The sequence below is a fragment of the Ranitomeya imitator genome, chromosome 10 (genome assembly GCF_032444005.1).
Source record: "Ranitomeya imitator isolate aRanImi1 chromosome 10, aRanImi1.pri, whole genome shotgun sequence".
Classification (NCBI taxonomy): domain Eukaryota; kingdom Metazoa; phylum Chordata; class Amphibia; order Anura; family Dendrobatidae; genus Ranitomeya; species Ranitomeya imitator.
In genome coordinates this window covers 18,543,503-18,565,700 of record NC_091291.1, presented here as the reverse complement: position 1 = coordinate 18,565,700, position 22,198 = coordinate 18,543,503, and the positions used below count along the sequence as shown (strand labels likewise).

Sequence of the window (22,198 nt, the reverse complement as noted above, 5' to 3'; positions counted from 1 at the left end):
CTGGGTAAATCTGACAGGGAGAAGGACTTGGGGATCCTAGTTAATGATAAACTTACCTGGAGCAGCCAGTGCCAGGCAGCAGCTGCCAAGGCAAACAGGATCATGGGGTGCATTAAAAGAGGTCTGGATACACATGATGAGAGCATTATACTGCCTCTGTACAAATCCCTAGTTAGACCGCACATGGAGTACTGTGTCCAGTTTTGGGCACCGGTGCTCAGGAAGGATATAATGGAACTAGAGAGAGTACAAAGGAGGGCAACAAAATTAATAAAGGGGATGGGAGAACTACAATACCCAGATAGATTAGCAAAATTAGGATAATTTAGTCTAGAAAAAAGACGACTGAGGGGCGATCTAATAACCATGTATAAGTATATAAGGGGACAATACAAATATCTCGCTGAGGATCTGTTTATACCAAGGAAGGTGACGGGCACAAGGGGGCATTCTTTGCGTCTGGAGGAGAGAAGGTTTTTCCACCAACATAGAAGAGGATTCTTTACTGTTAGGGCAGTGAGAATCTGGAATTGCTTGCCTGAGGAGGTGGTGATGGCGAACTCAGTCGAGGGGTTCAAGAGAGGCCTGGATGTCTTCCTGGAGCAGAACAATATTGTATCATACAATTATTAGGTTCTGTAGAAGGACGTAGATCTGGGGATATATTATGATGGAATATAGGCTGAACTGAATGGACAAATGTATTTTTTCGGCCTTACTAACTATGTTACTATGTTACTATGTTACTATGTTACCACAGTCAGTCATCAATTGAAATTAGGTCGACCGTGTTCGATTATTTTAGGAAAATCATACGAAAGATTGTTTATCCATGAACAATCATTACAAAATTATTCAACAAGATTGCTGGCTTAATACCCGGTGTATATGAATATTTATGGTCAGGGTCTATGAGTACACATGGAAATTTGGATTAAAATGTGCATGACTGCGTCAGCATTACCATCATTCTTATTTTCCCCAAAAATAAGCACTAGCATGATTTTTCAGGATTTTTTGGGTATGCTTGAAACATAATCCCTACTATAAAAAATAAGCCATAGTTACAATTAGAGACGGCATTGGTGGGAAACTGGGTAATTACTTAGGGCCCCCGCTCTCTTTTGGCCTCCCAGAGGTTAGGGCTGCTTAAGGACCTTTGGTGACATCATGGTCATGTGACCATGATGTCAGGACCTTTGGTGACATCATGGTCATGTGACCATGATATCACCAAAGGTCCTTTTAAATGTGAGAGTCTAGAGAAACTGAAGAGGAAAGAGGCTAGTATGTACCGCTCATGCAGTGTGTTTATATATATGTTCATGTATGTGCAGTGTGTGATTATAGTTGAATAATAAATGTGGATAGTTGTTGATGGAAAAAAAATAAGACATCCTCTGAAAATAAGCTCTAACCCATTTCTGGACACAAAACATAGTATTAGACCCTGTCTTATTTTCGGAGAAACACAGTAGCAACAATGATAGTTAGAAAAAAAATAAAGTTATATTATCAATGGCTTGCCTTCTTTTTGATGGCATCGAGTTGTTTCTCCTCCACATAGAATAACTGAGAAGGAACCTATCAGGCACGTCCAGAAAAGTCATATAACCATATGGGTCTTAGACTCTTTGCCAGCCTCACACTGCTCAGCTCGGTTTGATTGATAGGTCACTCCAGTGATGGACTGGAATGCCAAGGGCCCACCAGAAATATTGAGTCTGGTGGCCCACTGTTCAGCTACATGCAAATATTACATTACCCTCATTCACAAATATATCTCTGCTTCTGTATAAACTAGGTTGTTTGTTTTTTTTAATTAATGATGAGATGCTTCCCATGTTTGTATAAAGTGAAGTTGTGCCTACAACTGCTCATGTAGTCACTGGAGAACCCACCGGGGAATTTTATATGTTCCCTAGTGGGCCAGTCTGAGCTTGTGAGCTTGCCTAGGTGACTTATCTACATTTTTTTAAGCTATGCTTTCTTTTTGGTGGACAAAAGTAAGAGTAGATGTAAGTAAAAATGGATTGTACACTGTACATCCTTAAAAAATTGTTATAGGGTCACAGCCTTGTTCCATATTAGAACATTTGGAGGTTACAGATGGGAATCCAGGATGGACTTTTCCATGAGCCCGAGCAAATCTTACTATTGCAGAGTTTAATAGATAGATGATAGATAATAGATAGATAGATAGATAGATAGATAATAGATGCCACTCTTATCAGCCTTCAGTTAAATGCACAAAGCTGTCTCTCTCGAGCCATGAGCCTGCAGTTCAAATAGGCAAGTCAAACTGATTTCGATCACCTGCAGGTCAATGGGACGTGTGACTGCCTCCAGCCTGACTCTGCACTCCTTCCATTGATCAGTTCTACTTGCCCATTTGAACTGCAGGCTCATGGCTTGAGCGAGACAGGTTTGTGCATTTAACTGTGGGCTGATAGCTCAAGAGTGGCATGTACACAAGAAATAGGACCCATCAGAGGGAGGTCGCCTTGCCGTGGTTGTTTGGCACACATGAATTGGCCAATTTATGCACTAAGAACATTTTTTTCTGTATAGATAGATAGATAATAGATAGATAATAGATAGCTAGATAATAGATAGATAGACATTTTGTGCTTATAACAATCAACAAGTGTATATCACATTTAGATGGGTAGGTATAACTTTGCGGTGGTACTGTACCTTTAAGCTCTTTGGTCCCTATGTGATCATGGGTTCCATGATTTTGTACTAGCAATTTATGACAGAATAGACATTGTTATTCCACATTGCCCAGTTATAAATCCATCCTGTTGGTTTTGATGCTACTCAGAGTATAATGCGAAATGATCAGACAACTCCTCTGTCTACAGTAAGAAGTGACCTAGTCTTTAATTGGAACAAGCTGGGGTTGGAGACAAAGCAGAAACTCCTACTAGTGGGTAATTGGTCTTGCGCTTTTACACGACAAACGTTCTACATCTACTATTTTGGTCCCAGGTATAATTTTTGGTCCCAGAGAACAACCTCCTTGAGTGATGCATCCCATGAGAGCAAACTTGAAATCTGGATAGCCTGTCAAAAAATAATAAAAAAAATACAATTAGTGAGAATCTTAAAGTTAAAAAACACTATTTGGTATATCATTGGACCGTAAATGTAATAGTACATGCTGGTCATTCAGATGAAAGGTCAACGGTGTTGTACATGGAGAATACCGTATAAGCTGATGTTATCGGCACATAGAGGGGAATCCCAACTGTGAAACCCAACTCTATGGAGACAATATTCCCTCTAAGGGGGTGACCTAAAAAAGCATCAAAGAAATATTGTGTTAGGCTAAGCTGGCTTTCAATCAACATGACATTGACAGTGCAGAAGAGCAGATCAGAAGAGAAGAAACTGCTCAACATGACATCACAGGAGAATCACCGGCTTGTGAGGAGGACACTTCCAATACACCTCCGAAGCCGGGAAGCGTACACCCAGCTTCAGAGGAGCAATGATGTGGGGGAAGAAAGTTGTGATAACATGCAGAGATAGACAACTAGTCTGCGGAAAACAAAGGATCCGTCGACCTGTCAATGGCCTTATTAAGTTATGGGATGCAAAGTTTATAAAGCCTTTTTTAAAACATGGGTGTTAAACAATATAGGTACTGGTTAAGCAAGGTATTTATCAACAAATAGTCTAATGCTGGTTGGTTGGAGGACCGGTGAGATTCCCTTTAACCCCTTTACCCCCAAGGGTGGTTTGCACGTTAATGACCGGGCCAATTTTTACAATTCTGACCACTGTCCCTTTGTGAGGTTATAACTCTGGAACGCTTCAACGGATCCCAGTGATTCTGACACTGTTTTCTCGTGACATATTGTACTTCATGACAATGGTAAAAATTCTTTGATAGTACCTGCGTTTATTTGTGAAAAAAATGGAAATTTGGCGAAAATTATGAAAATTTCGCAATTTTCCAACTTTGAATTTTTATGCAATTAAATCACAGAGATATGTCACACAAAATACTTAATAAGTAACATTTCCCACATGTCTACTTTACATCAGCACAATTTTGGAACCAAAATTTTTTTTTGTTAGGGAGTTATAAGGGTTAAAAGTTGACCAGCAATTTCTCATTTCTACAACACCATTTTATTTTAGGGACCACATCTCATTTGAAGTCATTTTGAGGGGTCTATATGATAGAAAATACCCAAGTGTGACACCATTCTAAAAACTACACCCCTCAAGGTGCTCAAAACCATATTCAAGAAGTTTATTAACCCTTCTGGTGCTTCACAGGAATTTTTTGAATGTTTAAATAAAAATGAACATTTAACTTTTTTTCACAAAAAATTTAATTCAGCTCCAATTTGTTTAATTTTACCAAGGGTAACAGGAGAAAATAGACCCCAAACATTGTTGTACAATTTGTCCTGAGCACGACAATACCCCACATGTGGGGGTAAACCACTGTTTGGGCGCATGGCAGAGCTCGGAAGCGAAGGAGCGCCATTTGACTTTTCAATGCAAAATTGACTGGAATTGAGATGGGACGCCATGTTTCGTTTGGAGAGCCCCTGATGTGCCTAAACATTGAAACCCCCCACAAGTGACACCATTTTGGAAAGTAGACCCCTTAAGGAACTTATCTAGATGTGTGGTGAGCACTTTGACTCACCAAGTGCTTCACAGAAGTTTATAATGTAGAACCGTAAAAATAAAAAATCACATTTTTTCACAAAAATTATATTTTCGCCCCCAATGTTTTATTTTCCCAAGGGTAAGAGAAGAGATTGGACCCCAAATGTTGTTGTACAATTTGTCCTGAGTACGCTGATACCCCATATGTGGAGGTAAACCACTGTTTGGGCGCATGGGAGAGCTCGGAAGGGAAGGAGCGCCGTTTGACTTTTCAATGCAAAATTGACAGGAATTGAGATGGGACACCATGTTGCGTTTGGAGAGCCACTGATGTGCCTAAACATTGAAACCCCCCACAAGTGACACCATTTTGGAAAGTAGACCCCCTAAAGAACTTATCTAGATGTGTGGTGAGCACTTTGACCCACCAAGTGCTTCACAGAAGTTTATAATGCAGAGCCGTAAAAATAAAACAAAAAATTTTTCCCACAAAAATTATGTTTTTAGCCCCCAGTTTTGTATTTTTCCGAGGGTAACAGGAGAAAGTGGACCCCAAAATTTGTTGCCCAATTTGTCCTGAGTGCGATGATACACCATATGTGGGGGGAACCACTGTTTGGGCGCATGGGAGGGTTCGGAAGGGAAGAAGTGCCATTTGAATGCAGACTTAGGTGGATTGGTCTGCAGGTGTCACATTGCGTTTGCAGAGCCCCTAATGTACCTAAACAGTAGAAACCCCCCACAAGTGACACCATTTTGGAAAGTAGACCCCCTAAGGAACTTATCTACATGTGTGGTGAGCACTTTGACCCACCAAGGGCTTCACAGAAGTTTATAATGGAGAGCCGTAAAAATAAAACAAAAATTTTTTCCCACAAAAATTATTTTTTAGCCCCCAGTTTTGTATTTTCCCGAGGGTAACAGGAGAAATTGGACCCCAAAATTTGTTGTCCAATTTGTTCTGAGTGCGCTGATACCCCATATGTGGGGGGGAACCACTGTTTGGGCGCATGGGAGGGCTCGGAAGGGAAGGAGCTCCATTTGGAATGCAGGCTTAGATGGAATGATCTGCAGGTGTCACATTGCATTTGCAGAGCCCCTAATGTACCGAAACAGTAGAAATCCCCCACAAGTGACACCATTTTGGAAACTAGACCCCCTAAGGAACTCATCTAGAAGTGTTGTGAGAGCTTTGAACCCCCAAGTGTTTCACTACAGTTTGTAACGCAGAGCCGTGAAAATTGAAAAAAAAAATCTTTCCCCCCAAAATTATTTTTTAGCCCCCAGTTTTGTATTTTCCCGAGGGTAAGAGGAGAAATTTGACCCCAAAAGTTGTTGTCCAATTTGTCCTGAGTACGCTGATACCCCATATGTTGGGGGGAACCACCGTTTGGGCGCATGGGAGGGCTCGGAAGGGAAGGAGTGCCATTTGGAATGCAGACTTAGATGGAATGGTCTGCAGGCGTCACATTGCGTTTGCAGAACCCCTAATGTACCTAAACAGTAGAAATCCCCCACAAGTGACCACATATTGGAAACTAGACCCCCATGGAACTTATCTAGATGTGTTGTGAGAACTTTGAACCCCCAAGTGTTTCACTACAGATTATAACGCAGAGCCGTGAAAATAAAAAATCTTTTTTTTTCCCACAAAAATTATTTTTTAGCCCCCAGTTTTGTATTTTCCCAAGGGTAACAGGAGAAATTGGACCCCAAAAGTTGTTGTCCTATTTGTCCTGAGTACGCTGATACCCCATATGTTGGGGTAAACCCCTGTTTGGGCACACGGGAGAGCTCGGAAGGGAAGGAGCACTGTTTTACTTTTTCAACGCAGAATTGGCTGGAATTGAGATCGGACGCCATGTCGCGTTTGGAGAGCCCCTGATGTGCCTAAACAGTGGAAACCCCCCAATTATAACTGAAGCCCTAATCCAAACACACTCCTAACCCTAATCCCAACAGTAACCCTAACCACACCTCTAACCCTGACACACACCTAACCCTAATCCCAACCCTATTCCCAAATGTAAATGTAATCTAAACCCTAACTGTAACTTTAGCCCCAACCCTAACTGTAGCCTTAACCCTAGCCCCAACCCAAACTTTTGCCCCAACCCAAACTGTAGCCCTAACCCTAGCCCTAACCATAGCCCTAACCCTAACTTTAGCCCCAACCCTAACTGTAGCCTTAACCCTAGCCCTAACCATAGCCCTAACCCTAGCCCTAACCCTAACCCTAGCCCTAAGCCTAACCCTAGCCCTAACCCTAGCCCTAGCCCTAACCCTAGCCCTAACCCTAGCCCTAACCCTAGCCCTAACCCTAACCCTAGCCCTAACCCTAGCCCTAACCCTAGCCCTAACCCTAGCCCTAGCCCAAACCCTAACCCTAGCCCTAACCCTAGCCCTAGCCCTAACCCTAGCCCTAATGGAAAAATGGAAATACATTTTTTTAATTTTTCCCTAACTAAGGGGGTGATGAAGGGGGGTTTGATTTACTTTTAGAGCGGGTTTTTTAGCGGATTTTTATGATTGGCAGCCGTCACACACTGAAAGACGCTTTTTATTGCAAAAAATATTTTTTGCGTTACCACATTTTGAGAGCTATAATTTTTCCATATTTGAGTCCACAGAGTCATGTGAGGTCTTGTTTTTTGCGGGACGAGATGACGTTTTTATTGGTAACATTTTCGGGCACGTTACATTTTTTGATCACTTTTTATTCCGATTTTTGCGAGGCAGAATGACCAAAAACCAGCTATTCATGAATTTCTTTTGGGGGAGGCGTTTATACCGTTCTGCGTTTGCTAAAATTGATAAAGCAGTTTTATTCTTCGGGTCAGTACGATTACAGCGACACCTCATTTATATCTTTTTTTATGTTTTGGCGCTTTTATACGATAAAAACTATTTTATAGAAAAAATAATTATTTTTGCATCGCTTTAGTCTCAGGACTATAACTTTTTTTTTTTTTTGCTGATGATGCTGTATGGCGGCTTGTTTTTTGCGGGACAAGATGATGCTTTCAGCGGTATCATGGTTATTTATAGCTGTCTTTTTGATCGCGTGTTATTCCACTTTTTGTTCGGCGGTATGATAATAAAGCGTTGTTTTTTGCCTCGTTTTTTTTTTTTTTTTCTTACGGTGTTTACTGAAAGGGTTAACTAGTGGGCCAGTTTTATAGGTTGGGCCGTTACGGATGCGGTGATACTAAATATGTGTACTTTTATTGTTTTTTTTTTTATTTAGATAAAGAAATGTATTTAGGGGAATAATATTTTTATTTTTTTTTCATTATTTAGGAATATTTTTTTTATTTTTTTTTTACACATTTTGAATTTTTTTTTTTAACTTTTTTACTTTGTCCCAGGGGGGGACATCACAGATCAGTGATCTGACATGCAGCGCTGCAGCCTTCACAGTGCCTGCTCTGAGCAGGCTCTGTGAAGCCACCTCCCTCCCTGCAGGACCCGGATCCGCGGCCATCTTGGATCCGGGGCTGGAGGAAGCAGGGAGGGAGGTGAGACCCTCGCAGCAACGCGATCACATCGCGTTGCTGCGTGGGGCTCAGGGAAGCTCAGGGAAACTTCCCTGCACCGCCGGCACATCGCGATCATCTTTGATCGCGGTGTGCCAGGGGTTAATGTGCCGGGGGCGGTCCGTGACTGTTCCTGGCACATAGTGCCGGATGTCAGCTGCGATAAACAGCTGACACCCGGCCGCGATCGGCGGCGCTCCCCCCGTGAGCGCTGCCGATCGCGCTGGACGTACTATCCCGTCCGTGGTCATGGGGGCCCACCCCACCTCGACGGGATAGTACGTCCCATGTCAGAAAGGGTTTAACCCCTTCATGACCCAGCCTATTTTGACCTTAAAGACCTTGCCGTTTTTTGCAATTCTGACCAGTGTCCCTTTATGAGGTAATAACTCAGGAACGCTTCAATGGATCCTAGCGGTTCTGAGATTGTTTTTTCGTGACATATTGGGCTTCATGTTAGTGGTAAATTTAGGTCAATAAATTCTGTGTTTATTTGTGATAAAAACGGAAATTTGGCGAAAATTTCGCAATTTTTACATTTTGAATTTTTATTCTGTTAAACCAGAGAGTTATGTGACATAAAATAGTTAATAAATAACATTTCCCACATGTTTACTTTACATCAGCACAATTTTGGAAACAATATTTTTTTTTGCTAGGAAGTTATAAGGGTTAAAATTTGACCAGCGATTTCTCATTTTTACAATGAAATTTACAAAACCATTTTTTTTAGGGACCACCTCACATTTGAAGTCAGATTGAGGGGTCTATATGGCTGAAAATACCCAAAAGTGACACCATTCTAAAAACTGCACCCCTCAAGGTGCACAAAACCACATTCAAGAAGTTTATTAACCCTTCAGGTGCTTCACAGCAGCAGAAGCAACATGGAAGGAAAAAATGAACATTTAACTTTTTAGTCACAAAAATGATTTTTCAGCAACAATTTTTTTATTTTCCCAATGGTAAAAGGAGAAACTGAACCACGAAAGTTATTGTCCAATTTGTCCTGAGTACGCTGATACCGCATATGTGGGGGTAAACCACTGTTTGGGCGCACGGCAGGGCTTGGAAGGGAAGGAGCGCCATTTGACTTTTTGAATGAAAAATTATCTCCATCGTTAGCGGACACCATGTCGCGTTTGGAGAGACCCTGTGTGCCTAAACATTGGAGCTCCCCCACAAGTGACCCCCCAAGGAACTTATCATTTGACTTTTGAATGAAAAATTGGCTGCACTCTTTAGCGGACACCATGTCACATTTGGAGAGCCCCCGTATGCCTAAAAATTGGAGCTCCCCCACAAGTGACCCCATTTTGGAAACTAGACCCCCCAAGGAACTTATCTTGATGCATACTGAGCACTTTAAACCCCCAGGTGCTTCACAGAAGTTTATAACGCAGAGCCATGAAAATAAAAAATAATTTTTCTTTCCTCAAAAATGATTTTTTAGCCTGGATTTTCCTATTTTGCCAAGGATAATAGGAGAAATTGGACCATAAATGTTGTGGTCCAGTTTGTCTTGAGTACGCAGATACCCCATATGTGGGGGTAAACCACTGTTTGGGCGCACGGCAGGGCTCGGAAGGGAAGGCACGCCATTTGGCTTTTTAAATGGAAAATTAGTTCCAATTATTAGCGGACACCATGTCGCGTTTGGAGAGCCCCTGTGTGCCTAAAATTGGAGATCCCCCAGAAATGACCCCATTTTGGAAACTAGACCCCCAAAGGAACTAATCTAGATGTGTGGTGAGCACTTTGAACCCTCAAGTGCTTCACAGAAGTTTATAACGCAGAGCCATGAAAATAAAAAAAAAAATTTCTTTTCTCAAAAATGATTTTTTTAGCCCACAATTTTTTATTTTCCCAAGGGTAACAGGAGAAATTTGACCCCAATATTTGTTGTCGAGTTTCTCCTGAGTACGGTGATACCCCATATGTGGGGGTAAACTACTGTTTGGGCACATGCCGGGGCTCGGAAGTGAAGTAGTGAAGTTTTGAAATGCAGACTTTGATGGAATGCTCTACGGGCGTCACGTTGCGTTTGCAGAGCCCCTGATGTGGCTAAACAGTAGAAACCCCCACAAGTGACCCCATTTTGGAAACTAGACCCTGAAAGGAACTTATCTAGATGTGAGGTGAGCACTTTGAACCCCCAAGTGCTTCACAGAAGTTTATAACACAGAGCAGTGAAAATAATAAATACGCTTTCTTTCCTCAAAAATAATTTGTTAGCCCAGAATTTTTTAATTTTCCCAAGGGTAACCTGAGAAATTTGACCCCAATATTTGTTGTCCAGTTTCTCCTGAGTACGGTGATACCCCATATGTGGGGGTAAACTACTGTTTGGGCACACGTCGGGGCTTGGAAGTGAAGTAGTGAAGTTTTGAAATGCAGACTTTGATGGAATGCTCTACGGGCGTCACGTTGCGTTTGCAGAGCCCCTGATGTGGCTAAACAGTAGAAACCCCCCACAAGTGACCCCATTTTGGAAACTAGACCCCGAAAGGAACTTATCTAGATATGTGGTGAGCACTTTCAACCCCCAAGTGCTTCACAGAAGTTTATAACGCAGAGCCGTGAAAATAATAAATACATTTTCTTTCCTCAAAATAATTTTTAGCCCAGAATTTTTTATTTTCCCAAGGGTAACAGGAGAAATTGGACCCCAAAAGTTGTTGTCCGGTTTCTCCTGAGTACGGTGATACCCCATATGTGGGGGTAAACTACTGTTTGGGCACACGTCGAGGCTTGGAAGTGAAGTAGTGAAGTTTTGAAATGCAGACTTTGATGGAATGCTCTACGGGCGTCACGTTGCGTTTGCAGAGCCCCTGATGTGCCTAAACAGTAGAAACCCCCCACAAGTGACCCCATTTTGGAAACTAGACCCCCCAAGGAACTTATCTAGATATGTGGTGAGCACTTTGAACCCCCAAGTGCTTCACAGACGTTTACAACGCAGAGCCGTGAAAATAAAAAATCATTTTTCTTTCCTCAAAAATGATGTTTTAGCAAGCAATTTTTTATTTTCTCAAGGGTAACAGGAGAAATTGGACCCCAGTAATTGTTGCGCAGTTTGTCCTGACTATGCTGGTACCCCATATGTGGGGGTAAACCACTGTTTGGGCACACGTCGGGGCTCGGAAGGGAGGGAGCACCATTTGACTTTTTGAATAAAAGATTGGCTGGAATCAATGGTGGCGCCATGTTGCGTTTGGAGACCCCCTGATGTGCCTAAACAGTGGAAACCCCTCAATTCTAACGCCAACACACCCCTAACCCTTATCCCAACTGTAGCCATAACCCTAATCACAACCCTAACCCCAACACACCCCTAACCCTGACCACAACCCTAATTCCAACCCAACCCTAACCCTAAGGCTATGTGCCCACGTTGCGGATTCGTGTGAGATTTTTCCGCACTATTTTTTAAAAATCCGCGGGTAAAATGCACTACGTTTTACCTGCGGATTTACCGCGGATTTCCAGTGTTTTTTGTGCGGATTTCACCTGCGGATTCCTATTGAGGATCAGGTGTAAAACGCTGCGGAATCCGCACAAAGAATTGACATGCTGCGGAAAATACAACGCAGCGTTTCCGCGCGGTATTTTCCGCAACATGGGTACAGCGGATTTGGTTTTCCATATGTTTACATGGTACTGTAAACCTGATGGAACACTGCTGCGAATCCGCAGCGGCCAATCCCCTGCGGATCCGCAGCCAAATCCGCACCGTGTGCACATAGCCTAATTCTAAAGGTATGTGCACACGCTGCGGAAAACGCTGCGGATCCGCAGCAGTTTCCCATGAGTTTACATTTCAATGTAAACCTATGGGAAACAAAAATCGCTGTACACATGCTGCGGAAAAACTGCACGGAAACGCAGCGGTTTACATTCCGCAGCATGTCACTTCTTTCTGCGGATTCCACAGCGGTTTTACAACTGCTCCAATAGAAAATCGCAGTTGTAAAACCGCAGTGAAATGTGCAGAAAAACCGCGGTAAATCCGCCATAAATCCGCAGCGGTTTAGCACTGTGGATTTATCAAATCCGCTGCGGAAAAATTCGCACAGGACCAGAATACGTGTGCACATACCGAAACCCTAACCCTACCCCTAACCCTAGCCCTAACCCTAACCCTACCCCTACCCCTAACCCTAGCCCTAACCCTAACCCTAACCCTACCCCTACCCCTACCCCTACCCCTAACCCTACCCCTAACCCTAACCCTAGTTCTAACTCCAACCTTAGTGGAAAAAAAAAATTCTTTATTTTATTATTGTCCCTACCTATGGGGGATAAAGGGGGGGGGGGTCATTTACTGTTTTTTTATTTTGATCACTGCGATAGGTTTTATCACAGTGATCAAAATTCACATTGGAACGAATCTGCCGGCCGGCAGATTCGGCGGGCGCACTGCGCATTCGCCCGCCATTTTGGAACATGGCGGCGCCCAGGAAAGAAGACGGACGGACCCCGGGAGGCTCGGTAAGTATAAGGGGGGGAGATCAGGGCATGGGGGGGGCGTCGGAGCATGGGGGGGTGGATCGGAGCATGGGGGGGTGGATCGGTGTGCGGGCGGGTGGATCGGTGTGCGGGGGGGTGGATCGGTGTGCGGGGGGGTGGATCGGTGTGCGGGCGGGTGGATCGGTGTGCGAGGGGGTGGATCGGTGTGCAGGGGGGGTGGATTGGAGCACGGGGGTGGGATTGGAGCACGGGGGAGCGGACAGGAGGACGGGGGAGCGGAGCACAGGACGGAGGGGAGCGGACCACAGATCAGAGGGCTGGGGGGGCGATCGGTGGGGTGGGGTGGGGGCACATTAGTGTTTCCAGCCATGGCCAATGATATTGCAGCATCGGCCATGGCTGGATTGTAATATTTCACCAGTTTTTTAGGTGAAATATTACAAATTGCTCTGATTGGCAGTTTCACTTTCAACAGCCAATCAGAGCGATCGTAGCCACGGGGGGGTGAAGCCACCCCCCCTGGGCTAAACTACCACTCCCCCTGTCGGCCGGGTGAAATTGGAGTTAACCCTTTCACCCGGCCTGCAGGAGCCCAATCCGGCCATGACGCATATGCTGTGTCACAGGTCGGATTGGCACGGGTTTTCATGACGCATACGCTGTGTCAAAGGTCGGGAAGGGGTTAAGAACAATGTGATACAGAAAAAGCGTCCTATGTTATAGCACCTAAGTTGAAAAATCCCAAAAGGGGTGAACTAAGACATCAAGTTTTTGGGGGTTTGGATGAAATAGACCACTAAGTAGACATGACTATGTCTTGAACATGGCCCATAACCGCGACTCAATTGAGGGAGCATCTTGTCTGTAATGCATTGGTTTCGCTATATTATCTAGGTATCGGAGGTTGTTACCTTCTTTATGAAGTGTTGCCGCAAAGTCAATGCACTCCAGTTCGTTTCCTCTACATTCAATGTAGCCTTTGTGCATACAGTCATAGGAATTGTATGAGTAGCAGACAGGGCAGATGAAACCGTTCAGCGTTGAATTATATGGAGGTACTAAGAGTAAAGACAGTATCATGTGAGCACAAGTACGATAAGTAATATTTCTACTAAAGAGCCACTCCTCCCGTCAAAGTTTTTACCCTCTTAAAGACACTCTGATCAAAATCTGATTAGAGTGTGATTCTTATAATCGTTCCGATTCTATCAGATGAGAGAAAACACGGTGGTATGACCCTAGATGCTACAGAATTTCTCCTTCTTAATTTTTTAAAGCAATTTTTCCATGATATTGAGCACTTACTCTTCGCCTTGCATCTATTACAGTCATCTGACGTACAGCACTCGGTTATAATTCGTGTCTGTTTATTCCCATGGCCACTATTCATGACAAAATCCCGGTTACATAAATGGTCGTCATCGTTGCAGCCACGTAAAAACGATTTGTAAACATCATCACCTACATGAAGAAAGGTTAAAAAAACGATATAACTTTGAGCCGCTTTGGTTTTTCTAAGCCAAACATTTCTGCAGTTAGTGTACTGACGTGAGATAAAAACGTGACCCCTTGCATCTCGAACTTTCAAACACATTCATATATAAAAGGTAAGCATACCCATTTCATCCAGATTTATCCCAGAAGACACATATTGATGTCTGCTTGGAACATAGAAGCCTATGGATCTACATGAGTACCTTAAACATTAAGGACCACAAAGTTCAACTTTCGACTAAGCTGTCTATATTCTATCCTGCAGAAAATGTAGATCGTTTTTAAGCGTGGGTTTAAGACGTGTAGAGATGTTACTTTTGAATAAATATGGTGGCCACTTCACTTATCTTTTATGCCATTATTTTCAGCCATTATTTTTCAAAAGATTCTCTTAACATTGGATGTCTTTAGTTCTTCCATGATTCTATTGGGATAATTTGATGATTTTTTAACAATTGTAATAATTTTGGGCACTTGGCCAAATTTTTGTGTCTTGACCAATGTTACAAGAATTCTCAAATGTAGGGATGATGGTTCTTGTTGTGGTTCCATGTGATCCGAAGTGCTTGTATTGTCTTGATAACTCTTTCTATCCGAATATCAGTCAATGTTTCTTCTAGAATGTCGTTTTCTGCATCATGTCTTTGCTACGACTCTGTGGTGGTTCTTGATTTATAGTAACAAGGATAACCATGATCGAAAATTGATTATTTGGTCAATATAATCATATTGTCCAGCCATTATTTTTCTAAAGATTCTCTAATGATAGGATGCTGTTAGTCCTTCTGTGGTTCTCTTAAGGCATTTTGCAACATTCTTGTTGATTTTTCACCACTTTTAATCATTATGTGAAGTTAACCAAACTTTCAACGTTTGGCCAACGTTTCAAATATTCTCCAACATTGAGATGCTGGTTTTTGTTGGGGTTCCATGTAGTCCATAATCCTTGAAACGTCTTCATAGCTTTTTCCATTTGAATATATTTCAATTTTTCTTCTAAAATGTCCTTTGCCACATCATATCTTTGTTACGACTCTGTGGTGGTAACAAGGCTAACCATGATCGAAAATTGATTGTTTGGTCAATATAATCATATTGTCCAGCCATTATTTTTCTAAAAAATCTCTAATGATAGGATGCTTTTAGTTCTTCTGTGGTTTTATTAAGACATGTTGCAACATTCTTGTTGATTTTTCACCACTTCATTATGTGAGGTTAACCAAACTTTCAAAATTTGAAAAATGTTTCAAATATTCTCCAATATTGAAGTGATGGTTTTATTAGGGGTTCCATGTGGTCCATAATCCTTGAAATGTCTTTGTAGCTTTTTCCATTCGAATATATTTCAATTTTTCTTCTAGAATTACATTACCACATCGTGTCTTTGTAAGGACTTTGTGGTGGTTCTTGATTTATAGAATCAAGGCTGACCATGATCGAACCTGATTGTTTGGTCAATATAATCAAATATTTTGTTAGGTCGTCTATTTTATGTTCTCTCATTCATTGAAGATGGGAACAACTTTTATTAGACACGTAATTTGCATTTCACAAAAAACATTCTGTTGTAATTTTTTTTACCAATTAATGCATACTTACTAACAAATATTTATTATGCTATAAAGATTAAGGGTGGATCAAATATTCCCCAGGAAAACAAATAAAAAACGCAAACTCACCAATAACTGTTAGTCCGAGAGCTTTTATGCAACTTTTTGATCTGGATGGACATTCGAGGAGTTTACCCCTGCAAAAGCCTTTGGAGGTGGTGGTACATTCTCGACACTTTAAAGAATTCCCTGTTGGAAAAAAAAAGTATTGCAGAAATACAGCCAGGATAACACTTCAATATTAGCCATCGAGATCCTTTTGACAATAAGAACTTCAATATTACTGGTCCTTATAAGAAACTACTTCCTTTTCCTCAACAACAGGGGCGGATTATCAGAGGGTCAATATGGGCGTGTCCTAATTTCTTATGTCTTTCTTGCGCTTTTTAATCACATGGCTTAAATCATCAAAAATGTTTTTTTTTAAGGATGTATTGTTATTTTGTTCCATTTAGGATGAATTAAATGCAGGTGTTGTAAGTTTGTCCTTTCTTAACTATGACTATAACCAATGTGGCTTTACGTGATGTTTAGAAGACCAACACATGATTGTATATTTTGCAAACCGAGATCCAATGCAGAACCTGGACTCAGACAGACCCGGAACAAGCAGAATCAGTATTTTTAACGATTTATTAATTTACAAATTTAAAATTATATGGTCCTTAAAATGTTTTTGTGCGCCCCAATAAATCCTTAAATTTACTAAAACATTCAAAAATATTTACTCCCAAAAATATACTAAACAACAATATAAAAAACAACTCACCTTTAACAATGAAAACAAAGAGAATGGTGAGAACAGGTGCGAACTGTGTCATGTTGACAATCTGTAAGCTTCTTCTGTCTTACAATGGTAATTTCCCCAGGTTGTGGCTTTTATTCAGGGAAGGGTTTTTGGATAGCAACTACAAAAATTCTTTAAATGAGGCTGAATATTAACCTTTACGTGAGTTACCTGGCATGAGGTTTTGTAGCTGCTGCCAATGTTTGAGTAAAAAAAGAAAATACTTGTAGATATTACTCACTGTTGTATATTAGATATTGCCAGGATCGACTTTGAGTTGAATTTCCTCAAATTTGTGGTTCCACATGTATCCAAACACTTTTAGATTCGATTTGTAAGAATCTTACAAAGAAAAACTTGCCAGGCACTGTTTTCTGAAACATCACAGAACAATCTAACGACGTTTTACCCAAAAATGTCCTACAGCTATGACATCACGTCGTTTATACTAGTTTCTTGACCAAATCATCATACCTTGTAATTTGTTGGCCAGTTCCTGGGTTATCAGAGATCAGCAGGTCCCAGTGGGGGACAGTTGGGTGCCGTTTTGGTGAATTTGATAAAGATAGCAATTTTGAATTTTAAACTATCCGCTCATCTCTAATACCTGATATCGCTCCACTGAAGGACCTGAGCTGAAATATCCAGTTGACTGAACTCTTCTTCTAAATCTGTGTGCAACCAAATTGGTCCACTTTAGTGTCCCTGACTAGTCATGCATGGTTTTATCCATTACGATGATCCAGTGAGCTAATTTGATTGTGATTGGTGCAACAATTGGTAGAACCAGATACGATAATTGACCTAATCGAACCAAAAAAGTCTAAAGTCTGTGAAGATCTTGACTTGGAATAGCTGCTTTCACCATGCATACACTAGGAGTTATTTTCAGAAGGGTTGGTTACTACAGGTGATGGCACAAAAAGGCATGCATGTTAAACCGGTCTTCTGGGCTCATTGCCAGAATCAAATTTACTGTGCAGAAAATTCTATATCAAGCTCTTAACATTTTCACAGTATTAAAAAAAGCTGAAATGACTCCAACATGGTGTTAACGCCATATTTACTTTTCATTAAACTTAATGAAAAATGACTGCCAATAGTAGAGAAACTCCATGTGATCTTGTCCTTCAAACAAACTTGTGATTATGAGAACTTCTGACTTACATGTATCATACGTGGCCAAATTTTTACTTAAAAGTATTTTTTTCTTTGACTCTTTCACATACCTACAATTTTCAGGATTCCTTCAAACTAAAATTTCAAGGTTTTATGTATCTTTAGAAGCACAACATGTCCGTAATATTCCTAATAATCTCTAAGTGTATTTATATCACAATCTGTTCCCAATTGTAGATTTCTTTTCCAGGTCACCAACCTACCCTCAGAATGAAAAGGCCAAGAATCTGATCAAGTGAATGAGGTTGTGATGGAGTTTCTACATCAGTTGCCGACTTGGAGGTTTTCCTTCTCTGGATTGTGGAGGTCCTGGAAGTTTGACCACGGTAGACCGAGTGTTCCTCTGTATGTGAGAGTCTGACAAGATAGCTGTCGGGTGAATGATGGTTCGGCCAACAGCTATGAAAAGTGTATGTAGGCGTAACAAAGCCTGGACCCTAACACAAAGTCAGTAACCGAGCCATTCACCTACCATGAAGAATTTATAATACTGGAATCTTCTTTCAAGTTAGATTGGATTTTAGCTCTACGTGGCGACTGGGGCCTAATGACACTGCTACCGCCACACCTTCTATACCTTCACCCCTGACATCAGATCTAGCTCTTTTTTTACCATAAACTTGTATAATTATAAATGGAATCATAATAATAATGGAAAAACACCTACTTACTGTGATTTGATGTCCAGAAGTGACTCACCAGGTTCTCACCTCTATAGAATTAGGCCATTGTTAGAAAAATAATAGTAAAGAATGTTGATTTAGTAACACACCCTGTATGACTAAGAAAGTATGGTCAAATGTCAGACTATATATCATATACTATATATTTCAAAGCCAATTACTATATTTTATGCTGAGCAGAGTTTTTATTGTTTGTTGTATTTTGTGATGGTCTAATATTTGGAAGGTCTTTTCCCATTAAAGACTTCCTGTGGGACAGAGCTAAGCACTTATCGGCAGGTAATTGCTAACTACCTGGCTCTCCTGCCCTGTCACTACCTCTCGAAGATCATAGCAGCCACAGACTTGCACCCACCAGGGATTCTCCTGCTTCCTGTGATGTCTTTGACAGAGCAGTTCATTCTTTTCTGCTTTGCTCTGTCGATGGGACGTCACTGCTGATGTCATGCTGATTGACAAATGGCTCTCTGCTGTGTTAGGCCGAGCCATCTGTCAAACAAGTGGGACAAAGAGGGACAAACAGGGCCAGGACAGGGTATTTTGGTGTCCTAGGCAGATGAAGCTGATGCCACTACCCCCCCCCACCACCACCACTCCTATGAACCATCAGCACCCAAGTAAAGGAATGGGTCAGAGCCTAAGGTAAAGGGACCCCTAAACTGCCCTCCCTTTTTCATCAGAAAATACCATCAAAAGTAAAACTATTATATAGCACTCTGCACTGTTAGTTGCTCATTTTTGCTTTTCTAACCAGTTAATTCTTCCCTTTTCCATTAGGTCTATGACATCATGTGATTAAAAATCGACGAGCTGAATCCTTCTAAGTCGGGCCCATATAGTTTTGTATCTCATAAACCTACAATTCCCAATATGTCTAACAATGGTAAAGAGATACTGGTAGTTGTTGTTATTGGTCATTAACAGACTGCGGACCATACAGGAACCACAGAACTGATGAGACGGGAAACACCGGGTCTGACTGGTGACAAGCTTCCACATTACCATCGGTCAGAGTGCTGCGTTTCCCATGCTGTCAGACAGATATTTTTATTAACCAGCTGAGTAAAAGTACACAGCTGGGCACTGGTAATATTCCGGGAAGGGGCCACTATTTTATACTATACTATGAATGTTTCTAGGCTGTTAATATCAGCCTTAACCTGTCTGAGTAACCTTTACTGGTAATTGTCAAGGAGACCCACCAAAAATGACGTTGGGTCCCCTCTATATTTACTAACCAGCAAAGGATAAACAGATGGATGCAGGATGATATTAATAGCCTAGGAAGGAGATATTGTTCTCCTTTCCCAGATTAATAACATCAACTCTCAGTCTCCTCAGAAATGGTGAATCACACAGATGACATAATGGGAACCACCAGTTGTTTGGGCTTCCCATTCGTTTTAATGGGGTCTGGGTTTGGGTTTGAGTTTGGGTACCGTTAAGTCACCCAAACGAAACTTTGTTAAAAGTTAAAAGTTTGGCTGAACCCGACGGATTCGGACATCCACAGGTCCACCCGTCACTAGTCATAATGCTAGTCATAATGCTATGTAGTGGCTTGCATAGTTTCCTAAAAAGTGACCTCAAGCTATTGTGGCTCCATACCATGACTTCAATATTTGTTTCCAGATACATATGACTTACACATATTGCTCACACCCTTTTATTGAAAGGGCCAAAGTTGAGCCACATAACATAAATAGTATATTTACCCGTATAGCACCAGGAGAGGAGTCCCAGAGTGTCCACCCCACCAGGGCTTTGGCCCTTTCAATCTCTGGAACTTGTAATTCATACCCTAGCACCTATTTTGGTTACAATCAGGCAGTATGGGCGCCGTGCAATATTCACACTGTATTACACTTTATCGTTAGCAGGTATGTCCTGTGTTGCCTACATACAAGGTTATGATTGTTTTGTAGTCCTATGAGTGTCCTTTTTTGACATGTGTTATGTGGCTGTACTCCCCTCCCATTTCCTGTTCTTGTCATCTTTTACCTGATCTGTTAATACATTTATATATAGTATTCGAAATAATTCTGGGAGCTTCTTGTCGTTTCTTTTTCTGTGGTTGATTTAGTCTTTGCGACTTTTCCCGTTATTAATGTCCCTATAGGATATATAAATCACAGTTTACAATATATTTATATCACTGTGTGTGGCTACTGTGATTTAATGCCTTCATGAGGTGTTTTGTTGGGGCCCACTATGTAGCTACATAGAAATAAATACAAGACCACCAATTGTGCGATAAAACACGTTAATATCAGGGTATAATATAAGGTAGTACACATCTTAATTATGTAGCAGGGGTTGGGGTAGCCCCCTCAAACAAAATAAAGTAGCCCCCTCATAGGGTACAATGTATCCCCCTCACAGAATATAATGCAGCCCACTATAGAATGTAATGTAGCCCCCACCCTAGAATATAATGCAACCAGCCTCAGAGTATAATGCAGCCCCCATAGGGTATAATGTAGCCCCCTTAAAGTATAGTGCAACCCCCCTCATAAGGTATAATGCAGCCCCTTCATGGAATATAATGTAGCCCCCTCACAGGGTATCACGCTGCCCCCTCTCATAGGGTATCATGCAGCTTCCCCCATAGGGCATCATGCAGCTCACCCTCCCCATAGGGTATCAGGCAGCTCACCCATCCCATAGGGTATGAGGCAGCTCACCTTCCCCATAGGGCATCATGCAGCTCACTCCCCCCATAGGGCATTATGCAGCTAACTCCCCCCATAAGGCATCATGCAGTTCATTCCCCCATAGGGCATCATGCAGCTCACTCCCCCCATAGGGCATCATGCAGTTCATTCCCCCATAGGGCATCATGCAGCTCACTCCCCCCATAGGGCATCATGCAGCTCACTCCCTCCATAGGGCATCATGCCACTCACCCTCCCCATAGGGCATCATGCAGCTCACTCCCCCCATAAGGCATCATGCAGCTCACCCCCCTCCTTGCCCACTGGGAAGGAGCACCCCAATGATTGCCCCCCTGAAGCGTGGTGCCGATGTGGCACTTGGGGGCCTTATAAAGGCTCTCTGCTTTGCCATCTATATACTCCTACTAGGCATTGCCAGAATCTGGGCACACAGAAGTAATGGAGTTTTAGAGAAGAGATCAAAATGATGAAAAAAAAGTTTTATTACATAAAATGGAAATTGCTGCATCCGTTACGTTACGACACAAGAATAATGCATTAAAAGGAGCGTCCCTACAAAAAAAAAAGCCAAAATATCCCAGAGAAAGACTCTAAATGGAATTTTACAGATTCCACCAATTTCGTTCTCACCTATTGGGCTATGCTAGGGGTGAGGAGTGCAGTTTTAGGTCATATCACAGAGTATAAAAGCCTCAGTTTTAGTGGGAATCCGCCATGAAGTGAGGTCAGCGAGTCCAGAGGGGATGCAGGGACAGGGCGCTCTGGTGGGGTCTCACAGACAGTAGAGTCGCTAGGGGGGATCCTATGTTTTCCCCCTATAGAAGTGATGATGGCAGCCTTTCCCAGCCATTTCCTGCCGGGTGTCCTCTCCATCCTAACGTCACCCCGTACAGACCTCTCTCACACTACCCCGCTCTCCCAGATCCCCATCCTTTACCTCTGTTCTCATCACCTCCCTCTTCTCCTTTCTTCTGCCAGGCCCGTGGGAAGTGAGTCCTACCGCTCACCCACGTTACGTAGACTCGCCAGCGACTGAAATGATTAAAAATCCTCCCCACCAGGAAATCCCTTACCACTTTAAACGACTTTTCCTCAGAGAGATGAGCAATACAAATGAGCAAAAAAATAA

At 42.1% G+C, this 22,198-nt stretch overlaps 1 protein-coding gene across 1 annotated transcript; it reads right to left on the bottom strand.

Annotated features, from left to right (window-relative positions):
• Nucleotides 1–530: 530 nt before the first annotated feature.
• On the bottom strand, nucleotides 531–17,353 carry LOC138651346 (phospholipase A2 inhibitor and Ly6/PLAUR domain-containing protein-like). Its single transcript, XM_069741460.1, has 5 exons — nucleotides 16,515–17,353; nucleotides 15,815–15,934; nucleotides 13,947–14,102; nucleotides 13,553–13,699; nucleotides 531–3,069 (listed from the first exon to the last, which is right to left on the bottom strand). The coding sequence occupies exons 1-5, from the start codon at nucleotides 16,564–16,566 to the stop codon at nucleotides 2,930–2,932; spliced, it is 615 nt and encodes a 204-aa protein (XP_069597561.1). The 5' UTR covers nucleotides 16,567–17,353; the 3' UTR covers nucleotides 531–2,929.
• Between the last annotated feature and the right edge of the window lie 4,845 nt (nucleotides 17,354–22,198).